The 19,175-nt window shown below is 42.1% G+C and overlaps 1 protein-coding gene and 1 long non-coding RNA gene across 7 annotated transcripts in view; one reads left to right on the top strand and one right to left on the bottom strand.

Moving 5' to 3' along the window:
* Positions 1–2,188: 2,188 nt before the first annotated feature.
* LOC310844840 lies at positions 2,189–7,036 on the bottom strand. The gene is made up of 3 exons (XR_014564349.1): positions 7,017–7,036; positions 6,453–6,632; positions 2,189–2,483 (listed from the first exon to the last, which is right to left on the bottom strand). It is a non-coding gene; the product is annotated as an uncharacterized lncRNA (long non-coding RNA).
* A 104-nt stretch (positions 7,037–7,140) lies between these two features.
* Positions 7,141–19,175, top strand: part of VRK1 (VRK serine/threonine kinase 1) — a 39,559-nt gene continuing 27,524 nt past the window's right edge. Inside the window, exons 1-3 of one of the 6 annotated variants that reach the window (XM_083736294.1) lie at positions 7,141–7,488; positions 15,257–15,415; positions 17,092–17,147. In XM_083736294.1, the coding sequence (XP_083592420.1) occupies positions 15,265–15,415; positions 17,092–17,147 (207 nt within the window). In that variant the 5' untranslated portion in view covers positions 7,141–7,488; positions 15,257–15,264. The remainder of the gene's footprint in view (positions 7,489–15,256; positions 15,416–17,091; positions 17,148–19,175) is intronic. The other 5 variants (XM_083736298.1, XM_083736296.1, XM_083736299.1 and 2 more) reach the window with 5 other exon arrangements.

Below are 19,175 nucleotides of genomic sequence, written 5' to 3'. Positions count from 1 at the left end.
TTGCATGCAGAAGTTCAATTTCCAGCATCTCAAGGTAGGGCTTGGAGAAAGAGTCCCTGTCTGAAACCCTGGAGAGTCAATGCCAGTCTGCTCAGTGTAGACCAGACAGACCAATGGTCTGATTGCGTATAAGACACCTTCCTATTGTAATAAACCAAGTTCTTGACAGTCTCTGCAGGGCAACCGATTTGGGAGGCAAAAGAATTAGCAGATCTCAGTCTTTTTAAAAATTTCTACAGAGAAGCATCCATTTCCCCCTCCCTTTATTTTTGTGCTACAGTATCAATCTTGCCATCTCCATGCTTTAGGTTAGGGTGGGACTAGGATGGGGAGCGGGAAATAGTATTATAATTCTGTCAAAAAAAATGAAACACTTCAATACGTGATTGGCAGGTTGATTACAATAATGCATGTGATTAAACTCTTAGCGTGCCTGTCTAAAGAATGAGAGAATGTCAGTGGTGATTAACAGTATTTTTGTTAACTCTCAGTGCGTTAACTTTTTGAGCTTGCGTTGCCTGTGCAGGAGAACCAACAGGACATCTGATTATGAGTTTTTTGGAGGTTCGGTGTCTTTTGTTTACCTTTTCCTTTTAATATACAGTAAAAAAGCAGCAGCCAGGAAAGGAGATTGGTAATCAGGGAATCAATGAATAAATAATCAAAATTCCTTCTTTATATGCCATGTAAACTAGCATGCAAATATACTAGTTTGAAGTTCCTTGCATCCTCTACTTGTTGCTATTGCTCCTGACGCAGTGTACTTTTCAGGATATCACGGGCCTTCTTGGTGTCTGCTCCCAGACTATGGAACTCCCTTCCACCAGAGGTTAGGCTAATTTTTCTGATAGGCAGAGTATATTGTTCTGACAGGGTCTTCTGAGGGTGGATGTTGTTTTAAATGGGTTTGTTTTCAGTGCTTTTTTCCTAAAAAAATGTGTGTCGGTACTCACCACGAAGTAAGAGCCACACTTTTTAACAACAAAAAAGAGGTGCCACACTTTTTAACAACGAAAAAAGAGGTGGCAGTACTGCGTACCCTGAAAAAAAAAACACTGGGGTTGATTATTGTCTGTTTGTTGGTTTCAAAATGTTTGTGTATATATAAAAACTTAGGGAGGTAGCCCATCTAAGAGAAGGAAAACTCTTATCCTAAATCTCTGCTGCCTTCAGGAAAAGAAAACGCTAACGAAGATCATGGCCACTGGTCCCATCACCTCCTGGCAAATAGAAGGGGAAGAAATGGAGGCAGTGAGAGATTTTACTTTCTTGGGCTCCATGATCACTGTAGATGGTGACAGCAGCCACGAAATTAAAAGACGCCTGCTTCTTGGGAGAAAAGCAATGACAAACCTAGACAGCATCTTAAAAAGCAGAGACAACAAAGGTCCGTATACTGAAAGCTATGGTTTCCCCAGTAGTGATGTATGGAAGGGAGAGCTGGACCATAAAGAAGGCCAATCGCCAAAGAATTGATGCTTTTGAATTATGGTGCTGGAGGAGACTCTTGAGAGTCCCATGGACTGCAAGAAGATCAAACCTATCCATTCTGAAGGAAATCAGCCCTGAGTGCTCACTGGAAGGACAGATCCTGAAGCTGAGACTCCAATACTTTGGACGCCTCATGAGAAGAGAAGACTCCCTGGAAAAGGCCCTGATGTTGGGAAAGATGGAGGGCACAAGGAGAAGGGGACGACAGAGGATGAGATGGTTGGATAGTGTTCTTGAAGCTACCAGCATGAGTTTGACTAAACTGCGTGAGGCAGTGGAAGACAGGAGTGCCTGGCGTGCCCTGGTCCATGGGGTAACGAAGAGTCGGACACAACTAAACAACAACAACAACAAGGAGTAACCCTATATAAATCCAGAGTGGTGTCTCTAAGATGGTTGGGGGGCAACTTGTATTCCTCCTTCCAGCAATTCTGGCAGCCAAACTGCTGCCAAATGTATTGCTTTCCTTTCTTTTGGACCACATCAGTGAGGCCGAGAGAGGGGTCTTGTTGTCTGGGCAGCCCAAGACCTCCATACCATAGCTATCAACTTTCAGATTTGAAAATAAGGGATCAGCAGCCTCACCTGTCCCAGGGACAGTCTATGAGATATCTAACAATCCGGGAAGCAGTGGGAAACGGCGCTGGAATAAGGGAATTTTCCACAAAAAAAGGGAAGGTTGAAAGCTATGCTCCATACACACTGCCCAGGGTTGCATCCTTCCACCAGCATGGTCATGGTCTGGTGGCATGGGGTGGCCACTTATATATCACCAAAGAAGGAAGCAAAAGAAGATACAGATTGGGTTAAAACTGGCATATGATGAACAGGTGCAAAATTAGAAATAATCAACTCTAATTTAAATAGAAATACTGGCTTGTGTGGCAGCCGTTGCTGGGCAATTTAAATGCCAACTGCTCCCATCTTTGGAGTTTCTTTATCATTGAACTGACCCGGTACAATGTTGCTTCCTAGCTTCCAGCCCTGACAGACTGCTCAGTGTTCATCTCCCGTTTCCAAAGTTCCAGATGCAACAAAATTAGGATATTGAGCAAGCCCCAGATGCAGCACCTTACATGGCTGGTGGGTCATAAACTCAGCAGACCTAACCCAACTTGCTGGTAGGAACTAAGGATGGGCAAATCTGCCAGTTTTGCTTTCTCTCTGTTTCTTATTTTTTCAGTCTTCAACTGGATCATCCACATCACTTAGCATATATATATATATATATATATATATATATATATATGCTAATTAGTCCTCATGAAAACTCACCCAATATACACATTTTAATGCAAATTTGCCTAATGCACACATTTAACATATGCACACAATCCCACAATATAATGCATTTGTGTGTGTGTGTATGTGTGTGTGTTATTTTCAGTAACATCTACATTCTTATGCACACTTTAACCCAATATATTCAAATTTGGCTGGAGAACGGTGTGGCAAAATTAGGAGCATTTCATATTTTGAAGGACAGCTGTCGTTGGGTTTGCCTATTTTTGGAAATTGCAAATTAGGTACGTTCAACCTTTAAGTGTAGACGTTATCAAGTTTCTTCCTCATCCCTAATAGGAATTCACTCTAGCCTTTCAGCCCCACAATGGCTGAGGTTGTGCCTATTAGTAGTATTAGTAGCAAATGAGGATTTAAAAATACATATACCTTCCACCTCACTGCATTGTGCCTGTTCCTAATTACCTCAGGAAATCACTCTTTGATCAGCAAAGCTTCTATCACTAAAGGCCAAACTCACTTCATTCACGAGCTTTACGTCCTCCTGGCAACAGAGTAATAAATAAGGAGTTTATAGATTCTGGGGTTCTTGTTTTTAAATAGCATGTATTAAGAACACCGCTAGCATTTAATACAGTGATGTTTCGAGGTATGCTAATAGCCACAAGAAAATTTTCAAACCTCCATAATGTGCTTTAATCACCGGCTGGAGATCAAAACCCACCATGTGGTTTTATACAGCCTGGGCACCTTCCAGGATTGCCTTACATGGAAACAGATCAATGGCAAAATTGGTAGATACTGCAAAGCTTTTGCAATAAAAGCTTTTTATGTATCTCGTTCAAAGCATGTAAGTGCCTTTTAGATCACTGATTGAACTGTAGACAGTATAAAGTGGAACCTTTTAATACTAAAATAAATTTCCAGAGTAAAAATTCCATTATAGGGAAAAGTGTTTTTGCTGCAGCGGGATAGATAATAATTCTTTCACACGTAATGGGATTCATGAAATGTTTGATGATAAACAGAAGTCCTTTGTACAGCCATAGCAAGACTGTACTGTTTGTGGGGGCCTGTATTAGGTATATGATGGATGGCATCGTATGCTATATTCCAGAAGGTGATTAGAAGGAAGGCCTAATGATGGGCCAGGTAAGAGGGTAAAAAGCACTCTCATCAACAAAAAAATTGGGGCAATAAAATAAATAAGCATAACCACTTTGAAAGTCACAAGAATCCTTTAATTTGGATTGATGTCATTCAGCAACAACAAAATAATTTCCCAGGCTTGGCACTCTTTAAGAGACTCCCAAGTTGAACTTACTGAAGTGAATCGTTAATCCGCCTCCTGATATCACCGGGAAAAATATTGTTGGCCTGCTTCCCGTGTAACTTTTTGCAACCACAATGGATATTTTCAACCCTCTCTCCCACAAACGATTCCGCACTTCCAGGGATACAAATGTGTGAAAAGGTTATAAAGGCACGTTTGCAACCAGCAGCGCTGCGTCTGCGCATGTGCGGGTTGTGATTCGGTGCTTCTGCGCATGCCCCGAAACCCAGAAGTAACCCATTCCGGTACTTCCGGATTTCAGCGTTTCCATATCCTGAAACCTCGCAACCTGTAGCGTCTGTAACCCGAGGTATGACTGTATTGAAACCAGAAAGTGGGAATATATATGAAGCCCTCTTGGAGAGGGATCACAGCAGCAGCTGGCACCCTTGGGCACCTGCTGAAGGCCCTCTGCTTCTGACACATGGGGTCTTCTTTCCTGGAGCCCCTCCAGTGATTGCCAGGCAGTCGCCACTCTAACTGCTCACAGTAACCCCAGAGCACCTTACCAACAGTCTGCAGAGATAAATAGAAGGGTTGTCCACTGTTGTAGAAGACACAGTGGTTCTCAAACTCTTTTCCCTGGGCCACACTTTCAGACCCTCCAAGTGTTCCTATTTTCCAAGGACTGTCCTGAATTTACAGAAGCTGTCCCGGTTTCTGATTTAATCCCCAAATGTCCCACTTTCCCCCAGGATGTCCCCATTTTCAATGGAGAAATGTTGGAGGGTATGGTAGGATGTCCCTGTCTTCATCAGAGAAACGGTAGAAAATATGCACACTGATTTTTTTTTTATCGATAAGAAATACATTGGAAAACAAAAAAACAACTCCTAGCAGTCCTTGAACTGCAACATAGAACACAACTACTTTATAATATGATAATGGGACATCGAGAAAATATGAAACAACGCAGCTACATAAGAACAGGAATCATTCCCAAAATATAAGCTGTTAATTATACAATGGTGTCAGCAATGCTCAGTAAATGATCAACAGTCTGCTACTGTAAAAGGTTAAGGTGTGCCTCTTATATATAAACCCCAGTGATCACTGGCTGTAATTTTTGCATCTCATAATTTTCTGCTTCATATACCTGCCAACTAATATTTCATTTCATATAATAATATAATAATAATTTATTATTTATACCCCGCCCATCTGGCTAGGCTTCCCCAGCCACTCTGGGCGGTTTCCAACAAATTATTAAAATACAATAGTTCTTAGATATTAAAATCTTCCCTAAACAGGGCTGCCTTCAGATGTCTTCTAAAAGTCAGGTAGTTGTTGTTCTCTCTGATGGGAGGGCGTTCCACAGGGCGGGTGCCACAACTGAGAAGGCCCTCTGCCTGGTTCCCTGTAACTTGGCTTCTCGCAGCGAGGGAACTGCCAGAAGACCCTCGGCGCTGGACCTCAGTGTCCAGGCAGAATGATGGAGGTGGAGACGCTCCTTCAGATTACTGGACCGAGGCTGTTTAGGGTTTTAAAGGTCAGCACCAACACTTCATACATCTGACAAAGCGAGCTTGACCTCTGGAAAAGTTATGCCAGAATAAATTTGATAGACTTTAAAGTCCCACAATACTATTTTGTTATATATGCTTAACATTGATGAAATATACTCAGAGTCGAGAGTGGATTTCATGCTCTTTATTCAGCTCATAGTGGTGAGGAGAAATGAAAGCCCCCTCAAAGTATCTGCTTTATATACGTTATTTACACAATGGGCCGCAGGTGATTGGCTAATTCCGGAATTCTCCTGTAGGCCAATCAGGTTGTGGATTCACTTCCATCTGGAGCCGGATTGGGTGGCTCCTGCAGACCAATCATATTGCTGCATTGAATCAGACTGCTGCATTCTGAATCCTATTGTTCTAGGACCAATAGGCTGCTGCATTTTGGATCTTATTGTTCTAGGACCAATCAGACTGCTGCCTTTTGGATCCTATTCAACTCAGTACATAACAATTGAACTTAAGAATGGAAGGAGAGTTTGCTGGATCAGGCCAGTGGCCCATTTAGTCCAGCATCTTCTTCTCACAGTGGCCAACCAGATGAATGAGGGAAACCAGCAATCAAAACCTAAGCACAAGATCACTCTGTGGTTTCCAGCAACTAGCATTTGGAAGCATTGAGCATAGCCATCATGGCTAGTAGACCTTGACCACACTCTCCTCTATGAATTTGTACCAAATCCTCTTTTAAAGCCATCTAAGTGGGGGAGTGAGATTCATAGTTTAACTGTGTGAAGCAGTATTTTCTTTTCTCCATCCTGAATCTTCAAAGTTCAGCTTCATAGGATATCCACGAGTTCAAGTGTTATGAAAGAGGGACAACATTTCTCCTCTATCCGCTTTCTCCATGTCCTGCATAATTTAAAAAAAACTTCTACCATGTTACTCACCTTTTCTCTAAACCAAAGTCCCAAATGCTGCAGTAGTATTTTCCTTAGGGTTGCGCTATAAGTTCTTGTTCTTTTCTAACAGATTTGCTGTTCGCTGACCACTGATGCACTTTCTTCCATTTCTGCACTGACTGAAATGAGTTTGCGTGCAGTTCTGCCTACCTAGAAAATATGAACAAGCTCATTCCATGAATATGCATTCTACTTATTTTGCATGAAGCTCTCATCAACCTACTATTGCATTTTTTTTTATTTTGAAAAAATGCAAACGGCAGCTAATCCTAAACAAGCGGATTGCCTAGCCCTTTCCCAACCCATCACATGATTTGCATAATAAGTCACCCGGAACTGGGGTACTGGCCTACTGAGTATTATTATTATTATATAAAATACGTAATAATATTATATAATAATAATAATACCCCACATTTTCTTCTGAGGGGACTCAAGACGGCTTACAGGGGGGGAAAAGACCCACTAAGACACAACAACCACAATTCAACATATATAACATCTACCAGTGCATGTACCTGTATGTTAAAATACAGTACTGTACATTCAAACTTTGCATCGGCTCCCCTCTTGAAACGCGCATGCGCGAGAGGAGTGGGCGGGGTGGGAAGAAGCGAGAAACGGCGGCGCGCCGTTCCTACGCGGGAAATAAAACTACACTTCCCAGAATGCATCGTAGTACGCGGGTGGCGTCCGGGAGAAAGAGAGAGAGAGAGAGAGAGAGAGAGAAAGGAGGCCGTTTTGCCTTGCGACGGCGGCCGAGGAGGGGTAAACGTAACAAAAAAAAAAGAAGCCTCGTCGCTTTCGGGCGGGAGGGCGCGTGGATTAATTAACCAATGAGGTGCCGCGTCGCGTGGGGGCGGGAAAGAGAGGAAGCCGAGCGCTGGACTTTGACAGGGAAGCGGAGAGAGCGAGAGACTCGCGGCGGGAATTTCAGAGCGGGCGGAAGGAAGCGAGCGAGCAGAGGAGGGAAGCAGGGAGGTATATTACAGAAGTAAAAACAAAAGTAAGGAAAGGCCGTTGCTGCAGCCTGAGGGGTGGCAGGCGCCTGTGACGGGGGGCGAGGCGAGCTTAGGCCGCCGCGGGCCCAGGCTGCTGGCTCCTCTCTTCGCGCCCCCCTCAGCAGTCCCAGCTGCACAGTGTAAAAAACGATGACGACAATAATAACAGCAGCCTCCGTGGTAGGGCTGGGAGGGCACCGCTGCTGAGGCGATGTGAGGTGGGGTTCGACTAGATGGCCCTTGGGGTGCCCCTCCCGGTTCTACACGTGGGCTGGCAGGTTGCGGGGTAGGCGGAGCCACTCGGGAGGGGACTTTTCTGTGAGGATTTCCCGAGCGGTGTTTGCAGAAGAAAGCAGGGAGTTTTGTGGCACATTATTATTACTAATTATTATTAATAGAGAGTGGGCTAGAGTCACTTTTATCAGATACAAACGGGGAGAAGAAAGTGCATCTGCATCTCATTCCACTCCTTGCCCTCCTCCCTATTATTGAGATTCCTTAAAATCATTATAGCTGCGCTCATTATCCTTAGAGGTGCTGGAGGCAGCTTAGGTGGCTGTGTCTCTCTGCCGCCCATTTCGTCCTCAAGGGAACCGTTGGGAGGGAGGCGTGTTCAGGAGAGAGGCAGGGAGTAATAATAATAATAATAATAATAATAATTTATTATTTATACCCCGCCCATCTGGCTGGGTTTCCCCAGTCACTCTAGGCGGCTTCCAACAAAAAAATAAAAATACAAGAAAACATCAGACATTAAAAACTTCCCTAAACACGGCTCAGGGCCGCTCAGTGTGTGGCTGGGTGCAACCCTATCCCCACTTGGCCTGGGTATAAGCCCCGTGGAATTCAGTAAGATTTCTTATTATCTATTACATTTCTTGTCATTTTGTCTTGCCCAGGGAAACCCAAAGTAACTTTGCAACTAAATAGGTGTGGTTAGGGCTGCACCGCAAATGGGGATGTTCACCTGGTGTTGGGGAGCCTCTGGCCTTCCAGATGTTTATGGACTACGGTTCCCATCACCGCTGACCATGGCATTGAGCTGATGGGAGTGGCAATCCGACACATCTTGAAGGCTGCAGGTGACAATCAGCCAAAACTGCACCAGCCACTGCACCGTGTTGGCTTTGGTGATGGGGGAAGGGGGTTGTGTGCTCTTGCACACTTTATCTCACACACAACCTTCACCTGCTGGAGGCCTTTTCATTATCTCACTTTGTATTGAAGCCCATTCCAAAGGGAATTCACTTTGGTGTAAATGTGACAGGTTGTATTCTTGGTTTATTTTCACACACACAGCTCAGAATACTCTAGGTCAACAAGTTTTAATGCAAAGCAAAGGCATTGTAGTGGCAGAGTTCTTAGAGCTGTCATGTATCAACAGAACTGCAAGAGAGCCATGCTGAATCTGTCCAAAAATATGCACACACTTTAAAACTCTGCTTTTCACAGTGGGCAGTGAGATGTCATCTTGTAATTTGTCCCATTGTTTGACCTTGGTATCAGCTATTTGAAAGGTACACTGCCCCTGAACTTCGATGTTCCATTTAGCCATCATGATGGACAGTACAGTGCTCTCACAAGGAAGTTCTGTAGTGTTCAAAAGGTCTTACTCTCTAGTGAGACTGTTTAGGATTGTAGCTTAATCTCTTCCGGAGTGGGATCTATGTTCGTCTTTCGCCACACAAGCAATGTTTGGCATCTTAAAGGTTCATGTTTATTACAGGGCAGTATTTTGTGGGCTAGTGTTGATCTGATGAGGTGAACTGTAGTCCACAACAGCTTATTATGCCATAATTGATTTATATTGTGTCTCTTATCTTGCAAGCCATTTTAAAAAATTGTAAACTATCCTATATTCTTGGGTCTTGGAAATCCAGGTTCACATTTCTATCCATGAAGTACAGAGGGCTCTTCTAATAAATTGCTGTCTTCCTGCTAACCTACCTTGCAGACTTGCTGTGAGGCTAGAATAGCAACAATGTAGTCATGTAACTGAATAAATTAAGTTAAATATAAACAATTTGAGAATATATTCTTATGGGAACTGCACTGACGAGTGACTGACAAGGAAGGAGATTTTAGGAGTTGTAGATACTTGAATGTGAAAAGGTCAACCCAGTATGCCGTAGCTGTGGAAAAGCGGAATTAAATTATGTATTATTTATATGCATTCATATAATAAAGTGTCTTACTATAACCAGGTGGAAGCTATTTTTAGAAGTCAATATCCTGTATAGGTTTCACTTGGTAGTTCTAGTGCTCTGAATGATTAGTGCTGTCACACCACTGATTCATCTCTAGCCCAGAGGACTGTCTACTCTGACTGGCAGGGCTCTTTTTCTGCTGCCTGATATTCTTTGAAACTGGAAATGTCAGGACTTGAACCTGGGACCTTCTGCATGCATTTCTTTTGTATTTCTGCGTTATTATTATTTTGCTTTTGCACATTCAGATAAAATGCCTAAGAGAATCTCAAAAGCAATTTGTCCCATGTAAAAATGTGTGTGGACTTTGTTTTGCACTTCCATTTACCATAAAGAGGAGGTGAAGTAGCTTAATGGGAGTTTTATTAATGAGTTCTAAATAAGGATTTCTCATATATTATTATGGGGTTTGTGGCATATAAACCCACAGAACCAGACATTACATGTCATCTTCTGGTAACTCACAAAAAAGGTGTACTAAAGGCCTGAGAAGAATTTTATTCTGTGTACCACCCTGAGATCTTATGATGAAGGGCGGTATATAAATTTAATAAATAATAAGACGTTAATTGATTTGGAAATTATCTGTTTCAACTCTGGTTGGCATCCATCTGTCATTGGAGGAGTGCTCCTTTGGGGGTGAAGTCAAACGGTTGGAAGTTTGCAGCGTTGGCTATGGCTGTAGAGACTGATGCGGGAGATATGTGTTTTGTTGTTTTGTTGCAGCTAGGGCAGATGAAGGCATCCGATTGTGCTGCTGCAGATGTGCTATGGCGTTTCTTCTCTGTGCTCCTTCCAGTGGTCATTCCTCCTCTGGTCACTGCTGGATGCACGACCTGCCTGCCTGATTACTAAAGTATCCATACTTATTTTTTCCCTTTCTCCTATTTGATAAACAGTGCCCCCTTTTTTAAATAAGCAGAGAATCTAATTTCTTTATTTTTGAGGTTGGACGTGGGTGTGATATGTCCCCTGTTCCTTGGGTTTTCTTAGAAAATTTCATCTATGCAGTACTTACGAACTTAGTGGCACTGCCTGATCACTAAAAGGAAGCAACCTTGCTGAAATAAACAGCAGTTTGTGGTGGATTAGAGCACTACCAAATGAGGAAGGACATCAGCTGTTGAATCATTCTGTGTTCCCACACAGCAGAAACTTTGTGTTCAAAATAAATTAGAGGCATGTTCATTTTAGTTCTGTTCAGCAGGGATGGAAACATATAATAGGAAATGGCTGCTAAGAAACGAAGTGTGCAGGGAGGGAGGGGGGAGAAAAATTAATGGCAGATGCAATGACACTGAACAGTCATTCATGCCCTAGTTATGTCTAAGTTAGATCATTGTAACACACTGTTGAGGAATATAATGGAGCAAAAATGACTGTTGCCTAGTGAGAGGTGTTCCAAGTGCGCCACCTGAACGTTATTTCAACTATAATACTTACCCATACTATTTGCTTGTTCTTCTTGCTTCAAACATAGCCAAAGAAAGATTTATTATTATTTTAAACCTCTCTTGCAAGCCTGAGTTCATTCTGAGCTTTGCCCACCTGACCTTCTCCTTGCAACTCTTGGCTACTCGTATATACTTTTACTTTGTGATTTGTCCTTTCTATTTCTTATACCTTCCCTCCTTACATCTCAGTTCATCTGTAAGCTCCTTATTCAGTCACACTGGTTTATTTAGGTGCCTCTCACTTTTCTTTTTTGTTGGAATTGTCTACCTTAGTATTTCACCTTTAAGAAACTCCCATCCATCTTGGACTCCTTTCTCTTTGAGTATTTCTGACCATGGGATTTCATCCAGTAGTTCCTTAAGCTTTTTGAAATCAGCCTTCTTAAAGTCCAGTTTCTATGCCACTCCTTCCCTCCATTTTCAGGATAGAATATATCATAACTTAGTTTGCATACTTTTTCTGTGTTCAGAATTTGTTTTTTCACTAGAGGAGAATCTATTTTAGTTTGCAAAGTTACAGACCCTGGGCAACAAAGTCATGACCTAGTTCCCTTGTAGCTCACGCATCTTCAGACTCTTCTCACAAAATCACGAGGACTACTTAACTTGCCTCTCTTCCTTGACCCCTTCACTTAAATAAGATTAAGAAGCAAGGCTGCTTTCAGAATACAGTACAAACACCATGCAAGTGTCAGGTCGGCTGGAAAGCAAGTCAGATGCTTTGTGACCTACACCTACCAAGGGGGTGCTTTAAGAAACTCCCATCCATCTTGGACTTCCTTCTCTTTGATTTTTTCTTACTATGAGATCTTACCCCAAGTGACCTTGAACTTTGTTAACTGAGGCTCTCCTGGTGATCTTTCTTTCCATAATGGAGTATGGTGGATGGGAACAAACGATGGGGCCTTTTCATAATGCTGAACTTTTGTTCTGTGGCCAAAATGTAGTTTCTCAGAAGAAACTGTAATGATTTAAAGTGGCCTATTTAATTTATTCATGACTGCGGTTACTGATTTTTCTTTTATGTTTCTATTTAACATTAGCTTTGTTTTGATTTTGTCATTGTAAACTGCCGGGAGCATTTTATGGAAAGACAAGGATATTTTTATAAACAAATAAAATAATTAGAGTTGTGGTTCTTATGCTTTCATAATGAGCCTATTCTAGTGTTGGTATTGTAGGTTGTCAGGACCACCAGCACAGTTCCACTGCCTCCCTTCTCCATGTTATTTATTCATTTGTTAATCACCTTTCATCAGAAGATGCCTGGGCAGTGTACAAAAGTGGGGATAAAAACTAGGTATGCCAGAATGCACAAAGAGAACTGCTGTAGCTCATTTTCCTCAACTTTTGCACCTTGCAGACCACTATACACACACACGCACGCACACACACAGTGGTACCTCGGATTAAGAACGTAATTCGTTCCGGAGGTCTGTTCTTAACCTGAAACTGTTCTTAACCTGAAGCACCACTTATCTAATGGGACCTCCAGCTGCCACCACGCCGCCGGAGCACGATTTCTGTTCTCATTCTGAAGCAAAGTTCTTAACCTGAGGTACTATTTCTGGGTTAGCAGAGTCTGTAACCTGAAGCGTATGTAACCTGAAGCGTATGTAACCCAAGGTACCACTGTGTGTGTGTGTGTGTGTACACACACACACACACACACATATTTGCACATTTCTAAAAGCAAGGGGTGATGGTTTGCTAATGAACAGAACAGTTTATTTTCAAGGGGCAAAAAGAGGAGAACCCTGTTTGTGAAGTCTTGTCAAATATAATAGCCAATAGCTGACTGTATCAGCTATACCTTTTCATCCAGCGCATTTCTGAGGTGTTGTAGTTCCGTGGCAGAGCACATCCATTGCATGCAGAAGGTGCCTGATTCAATCCCTGGGCATCTTTACTTAGAAAGCAGCTGATGGTAAAGACCTGAGGCCCCGGAGAGCTGCTTCCAATGGGAATAGTGTTTGCTCGGCTTGATGGACAAATAGTCTGACCCAGCTTAAGGCTGCTTCCTGTATTTCTAATTCATATGGTAGTTAAGCCATTTGATAAATAAAACTAGTTACTGCTATTTGTGTTATCTGACAGTCTGCTGCTCACTGTTGTCAGTATGGCATCCGTGAAACTGCACATGCTAACATCCCCAAGTCATTCATGCATATACATATTTATTTAGATATCTAACCTGACTTTTCTGTAGGAAAATTGGATGGAAACATGTGCATGGATGCCTGCACAAAATTGCCTCTCCTGTATCTTAAATCCCAATGGACAGAAGTACCTTTTCCTGAGTCTGGGGGCAGGTTAAAGGATGTTTGCAGTGAGTTAAATTTGAGCTGTAGGGGTGGTCATAAGTAGGGTTGTGCAAGATTTGATATCTCCACAAAGAGCAGGTTGTCTGGAAGTGAATGAATACTGTGAAATTTGTGTTCTGCCCATTCAGACTCATTGCTTGGCATCAATGCCCTAGTAATAGTTTGGCCACCTTGCAAATAGGCACAGTGCCATCATAAGCAGATGGATGTGGGCATTCTCGGCCAGGAAATGGAGCCTGTGCAGTTAGCATAACAGTAGGATTCCTAGAAAGATTCTTGCTTTTAGTTTTCATAGTTAAGGAGTCTCCCTTCATGTGCATTGCAAGTAAGCATTTATAACTGTGTAGCTCTTCCCTTCCAATTGAGAATAAGTTGTACAAGAACATTTATTTATTACAAGTAATTGTATACCACCCTTCCAGCCAGGTTACCTTGCTCCTTCTGCCCATGTTTGTGAAACAAGGTAATATAATATGTTGCCACATGTAAAGTAGGCTTGCCATCGAGGCTTGCCTGGCTGCCACTGTGACTTGTAGGTTATTTCTCCCTGCACTCATGAGGATGAGGTGCAGAAACTCTGGATAAAAATTTAACTGTTGTTTGGCCATCCACACAGCCCTCTCCTCCCCACCTGGTCCTTTGCTCTGTTGCCATTTCCATCTACAGTACTGGATAGTGAGGTCATAGTTATGGTTAGGATAGATAATTAAGACACATTTTAGAGCACAAGACAATTAATGTCTATAACAGGGAAGCATAAAGAGCTTTGCTCACATAGAAGTGTGGAAACTGGTTGTTCAGATGTACTCAGTCTTTATGAAGGATTGAGAACTGCTGATTAAATTCAGGCCAAAAGCCCATCTAGTCCAGGATCCTTTTCTCACAGCAGCACAAGAGATAGATGCCTTCAGGAAACTCGCAAACTGGATTTGAGTGCAACAACCCTCTCCCCATTTGCCATTCCCAGAAACTGGCATTCAGAGGCATACTGCCTCCAGCAGTAGACACAGAACATAGCCAGCATGACTAGTAGCCATTGATAGCCTTATCTTCCATGAATTTGTCCAATCCCCCTTTTAAGACCAGCTGCCTTTGGCTGTCCCTCAGCTGTCACCTAGCAGTAGCCAAGTTGAAGCAGAAAGGAAGAAAGGAAGTATGGATCTTCAACTGGCTGTACTGAGAGATCAGCTGCCTTTGGCTCTCCCTTATCTTCCATTCCATCAGGGTACCTGAGCAATTTCCATCCCAGCTCTTCATTATAAGAACTGTAATTTAAAATGATAACAATACCTGAGTTTGCTTTTTTCCATTTTCTCGTCCCCTTTTCCTTTCGTGTTGAGGTTTTTATATTGTAAGCCTGGGGGCAGGGATTGTCGTGTGTGTGTGTGTGATTTTTTAAATGGATCTGGAAGTCTTTTCAGCTCAAGAGCAGGGTAAAAGTGTTTTAAAATAACCTGTATGGTCATAATGAGTGTTTGAGAGCTTGGTCGCTGATACATATACCATTTACAAACTAAAGAATTCTTATTGTTGTTCATGTGGAAATATGGTTTTAAGATTCAATTAGGAGAAGGCAATTTTGTCCCAAAGGGGGGGGGGACAGCACTTCAAGTATCTTCATTCTGGAGTGATAATTTGTTTGGTTCTTATTTTAGTACTTGGGTTTTGTTGGAGGCAGCATATGTTGAAGAAAGAGAACTGGTATATTAAATAACTAAAAGCAAGTGACAGTGTGGAATAACCTACCTCTTAACAGGTGTGTTGATTTTTGTTTTTTGTTTGTTTTAGTTTAGAATATGCCTAAGAAAGCAGCTGGGAAAAGAGGCCCTGCAAAACGGAAACTTGCAGAAGAATTTCCTCCAGGAGAAGTTTTTACTGACCTAACAAAGAAAGATTGGAAGCTTGGTCCGGTTATAGGCAAAGGTGGTTTTGGCTGCCTCTATCTTGGTAAGACTGAGAAAGAAGCCTGTTAAAGTTGGAGCACTGCATTCCTTTCTTTAGGCCAGGGGTGGTGGTGTGGGGAACATATAATCCGAAAACATGGGAACAGTGAAATCAATTTATCATGGGCACAATTTGGCTAGAGAATGGCAGCTTGATTTCCCTCCTTTCCTTCAAAATAATCACCTGATGAGCCCAAAGACACACTTAACATTCTGCATTGTTTAGATTATTCATTTGCTTAGCTTACTAAGTTTCTGCTGCTGATCCGGATTTTATTCATCACCTTCCATGCCCTGCTTGGAAGCTTCCCAGACGCACCTGGCTGGCTGCTGTTTGGGAAGAGGATGCTGGACTTGACAGACCCTAGTCTGATTAAGCTAGGCAGTTCTTATGTCCTTTGTTATGTGGAAGTTTGGACACAGTTGGCTGTTGGCTGGGCATGGCTTGTAAAAATGAATAATGCATTTCAGCTAGAGATTTCCAGAGTAATACCTGGAGTTTGTGTCTCAGATTTCTTATGATGTAAAACCTACCCATCACTGCCTAATGAGTTTTCTTCTTTGCGTGTGTGTGTATAAATATGTAATCTGGCTTAGGAGCAGAAAGCTGAAATGGATGGCCATAGTGTAAAGAAGAGGGAGGGGTTTCTGTCTCAAGACTCGTTTCCTGCCAGGTTGAAGCCAGAGGTTCTTACTTTCTAATCCCTGCATATATATTTTGCTTTTTCTAAACTTCTCCTAAGTATCTCAGCCACAGGATTCCTTTATGAGCTGAAATATAAACGAGCAGAGCCTTAATATAAAAAGTAGCCTTTCTGTGTTATAAGAGCACATTTGATGGTAACTTGCTTCTACGGTGATCAGAGTATTGATACAAGACCTGCAACAAGAAGTACCTCAAAGACAGTGTAGTTTCTAGTTTAAGCAATTGATGCAATTGTGGCTCTTCAGTGGTACCGTTACTGTGCTGTCTGTACTGATCTTGCTCTGTTTGGACTAGCAATAATTGGAATGCAGAGGGCATGGTCCCTTTCTGGCTTGCAAGAGTTAGACAGGCTAATGTCACTATCTTCGTCACTTGCAGAAGCTAAGTGCCTGCTGGAAGTGACAAGCAATTCCCGGAGAGGCACTTCATGGTACAATTTAACATGTGCACGGAAAATTAAAATGTTAAGTGTAACAAGCACATGTTTATCACTATGGTTTAGCGCAATGTGTATGAGCTGGAATGAGTCTAATCAAAGTCGCCTATTCTTTCTTCCTTCAGTGTTAATGGGAGAAGGATTTCACCAGTATTATTATATAATGCACCCAGGCCATGTCCGCATGCCACACTAAACCATGGTTTGGCGCTGGGTCCAGGAGCTGCAATGAGCTGCAATGAGCCTGAACAAAACATCAGTCTTGTGTGCTGCCATCTCCTTCTGCCAGGAGGAGAACTTCATCAACATTTATTTTCAGTTTCCTCTAATCCTGCCTTGTCATTGTTTGAAAACCAGGAACTGTGATTTGTCACAAAATCTGGTCGGTTACAAAACAAGCCAGCGTCAAACCTCTGGTTATGAAACAAGTTGAACACTTAACTTTAAGCGTTCAACATCCTTATTTGTTACTACTAACTGTATATTAAGCAAATAGTTCTTTCACCATGCTGATAAGAAACCCTTCATATTTTAACAGCTGATGTTAATTCTTCAAAATCAGTCACCAGTGATGCACCCTATGTTATAAAAGTGGTAAGTATATATTTGAAGTAGTCCATTTTCAGATGCATGCACAGAACATCCTAGGAAAACTAGAAAGACTCTTTCAGTAGGTATGTAGAATTTTGTGGAGAGAAAATCCTTAGGCACCCAATGTCCCATGAATTACAAGTAGGTTGAAATAAGTTTAGATAAGTTGAAGCCTTACTTTAAAATCTTTTTATTCTGTTCTGCCATTAGCATTCCTTATGCATTGCTAAACCACTTCATATGAACATTCATAAATGGAAATAAATAAATACATAATACATTTAAAAAATGCAAACATTGTCCTGTTGCTGAAATAACTGAACACATACTGACCTACATTCCTATAACTACACGGTTATAGTCTCAAATTACACTACTGCATTCATCTGCTGGGATTGTTTTTCTGCTTTGAGATTCCCTGAAATATTTATCAATTGCATAAGAAATGGACAGTTACTAATGCTGTGACAGATTGCAGCTGGAGTACAGGCTTATAACTTTTGGTATATGTCCTTATGGTATTAGAGGTGCTTAGCTATAATTCCTTATTTGGCAACTCATTCTGGCTACAAGCCATTTTACACAGTGGAGGGCCAGATCATTTCCCCCCCTGTCAGGTCCCTGCTGCCCAACTGTACCACTCATAATCTTATTACCTGACATTGTTATTGTTATTAATTGAATTTATATACTGCCCTATACTTGGAGGTCTCAGGACGGTTCACAAAACAAGGCTGTCGATATAGAGGTGGCTGGGAGACGACTGGGCACTTGTTTCAGAGCCCCCTGCTATATTGGGGCATTCTGACTCCATACACCAGCCAGACCAGCAACAGTAGGAAAGAGAGTCATGCGTTGCTTCTGATACAGCCCGTTTCCCCATAAAAAGTGAACGTGTCACAGAGGACAGAGTGCAAGCTTTGTGCAGCCACTTCCTTTCTGCTGCCTCTCAGTTCCCTCTTCCACAGTCTCTCCACCCCTTGAGAAGGAGTGGATGTGGCATGCCTGGAAAGTTGGAGGGTGGGGGAGATGGCACCCCTTGAAGCAAATAGGATTTGGCCCTATTTGCTGAAACACTGCTTGCTATTTACCTATCTAGAGACTATTGCCCATTTTAACAGGAAGAGGGAAGCTTGTTTGTTTGTTTGTTTAAGCCAAATTGTTAAGTTTCCATTTAGCATAGTTGCAAGTATTATTGCCTGGTAGCAGTAACCTAGTGCCGTGAATTTGCCTGTATCGGGCTGCCTGTTATTTATAGAGTTATAGACACTATGAATCGATTAAGTTTATGTTTGTAAAAATAGTCTATACATCATGCCCCTGACTACTAAATGTATTGAAAAGCATTAATGCGTAGTTCATGCCGGTGATGTATGTGTGGTTTTAAGAGGATGCTGATATAAACATTTTATTTATACAGAATATCAGTACTTTGTAGCTTGCTTTAGTGTATAACCATAATGGAGACAAATTGTGTTAATAAATGAATGCCTCTGACTACGTAGAATAGACAGCTTGAAAACATAAATGTCTTTTACAGATGGGGACGTATGACCCCAGATGTAGATTTGTGAAGTACTTGTGTACATTTGAGTTTACCCTGGATCAAGATTGAGTTGCTTAAGTCAACTTCATGTGGACAAAATAATGTGGTATATGACATGGGCAAAGTTTGTACTTTGGAGAGAGGGAAACAGGGTTGAGACGGGTTTCTTGGCAAGGGAAAGCCTACCATAACATTCAACTTGCTTCAGATCTCAGCAGGACGTGGCTGAACTAACATGAACATTTCTGACCAACATTAATCACCCATGCCTACCAGGCTTTGGTGTGCATAAGCTCATTCACTGCCATTAGTGGTAAATGATCTGTGCTCTTTAGTATCTGAGCCTTTGTTGTCATAGGAACTGATTCAATATAGCTCAGTTGGTTAGAGCATGGTGCTGATGACGTCAGGGTTTGATCCCCCTGTGGGATAGTTGCATATTCCTGCATTGCAGGGGCTTGAACTAGACGATCCTTGGGGTCTCT

The sequence above is a fragment of the Podarcis gaigeae genome (assembly GCF_964106915.1).
Source record: "Podarcis gaigeae genome assembly, chromosome: 1".
Lineage (NCBI taxonomy): Eukaryota > Metazoa > Chordata > Lepidosauria > Squamata > Lacertidae > Podarcis > Podarcis gaigeae.
The sequence above is the reverse complement of the archived record's forward strand: the minus strand, read 5'-3'. Positions and strand labels throughout refer to the sequence as shown.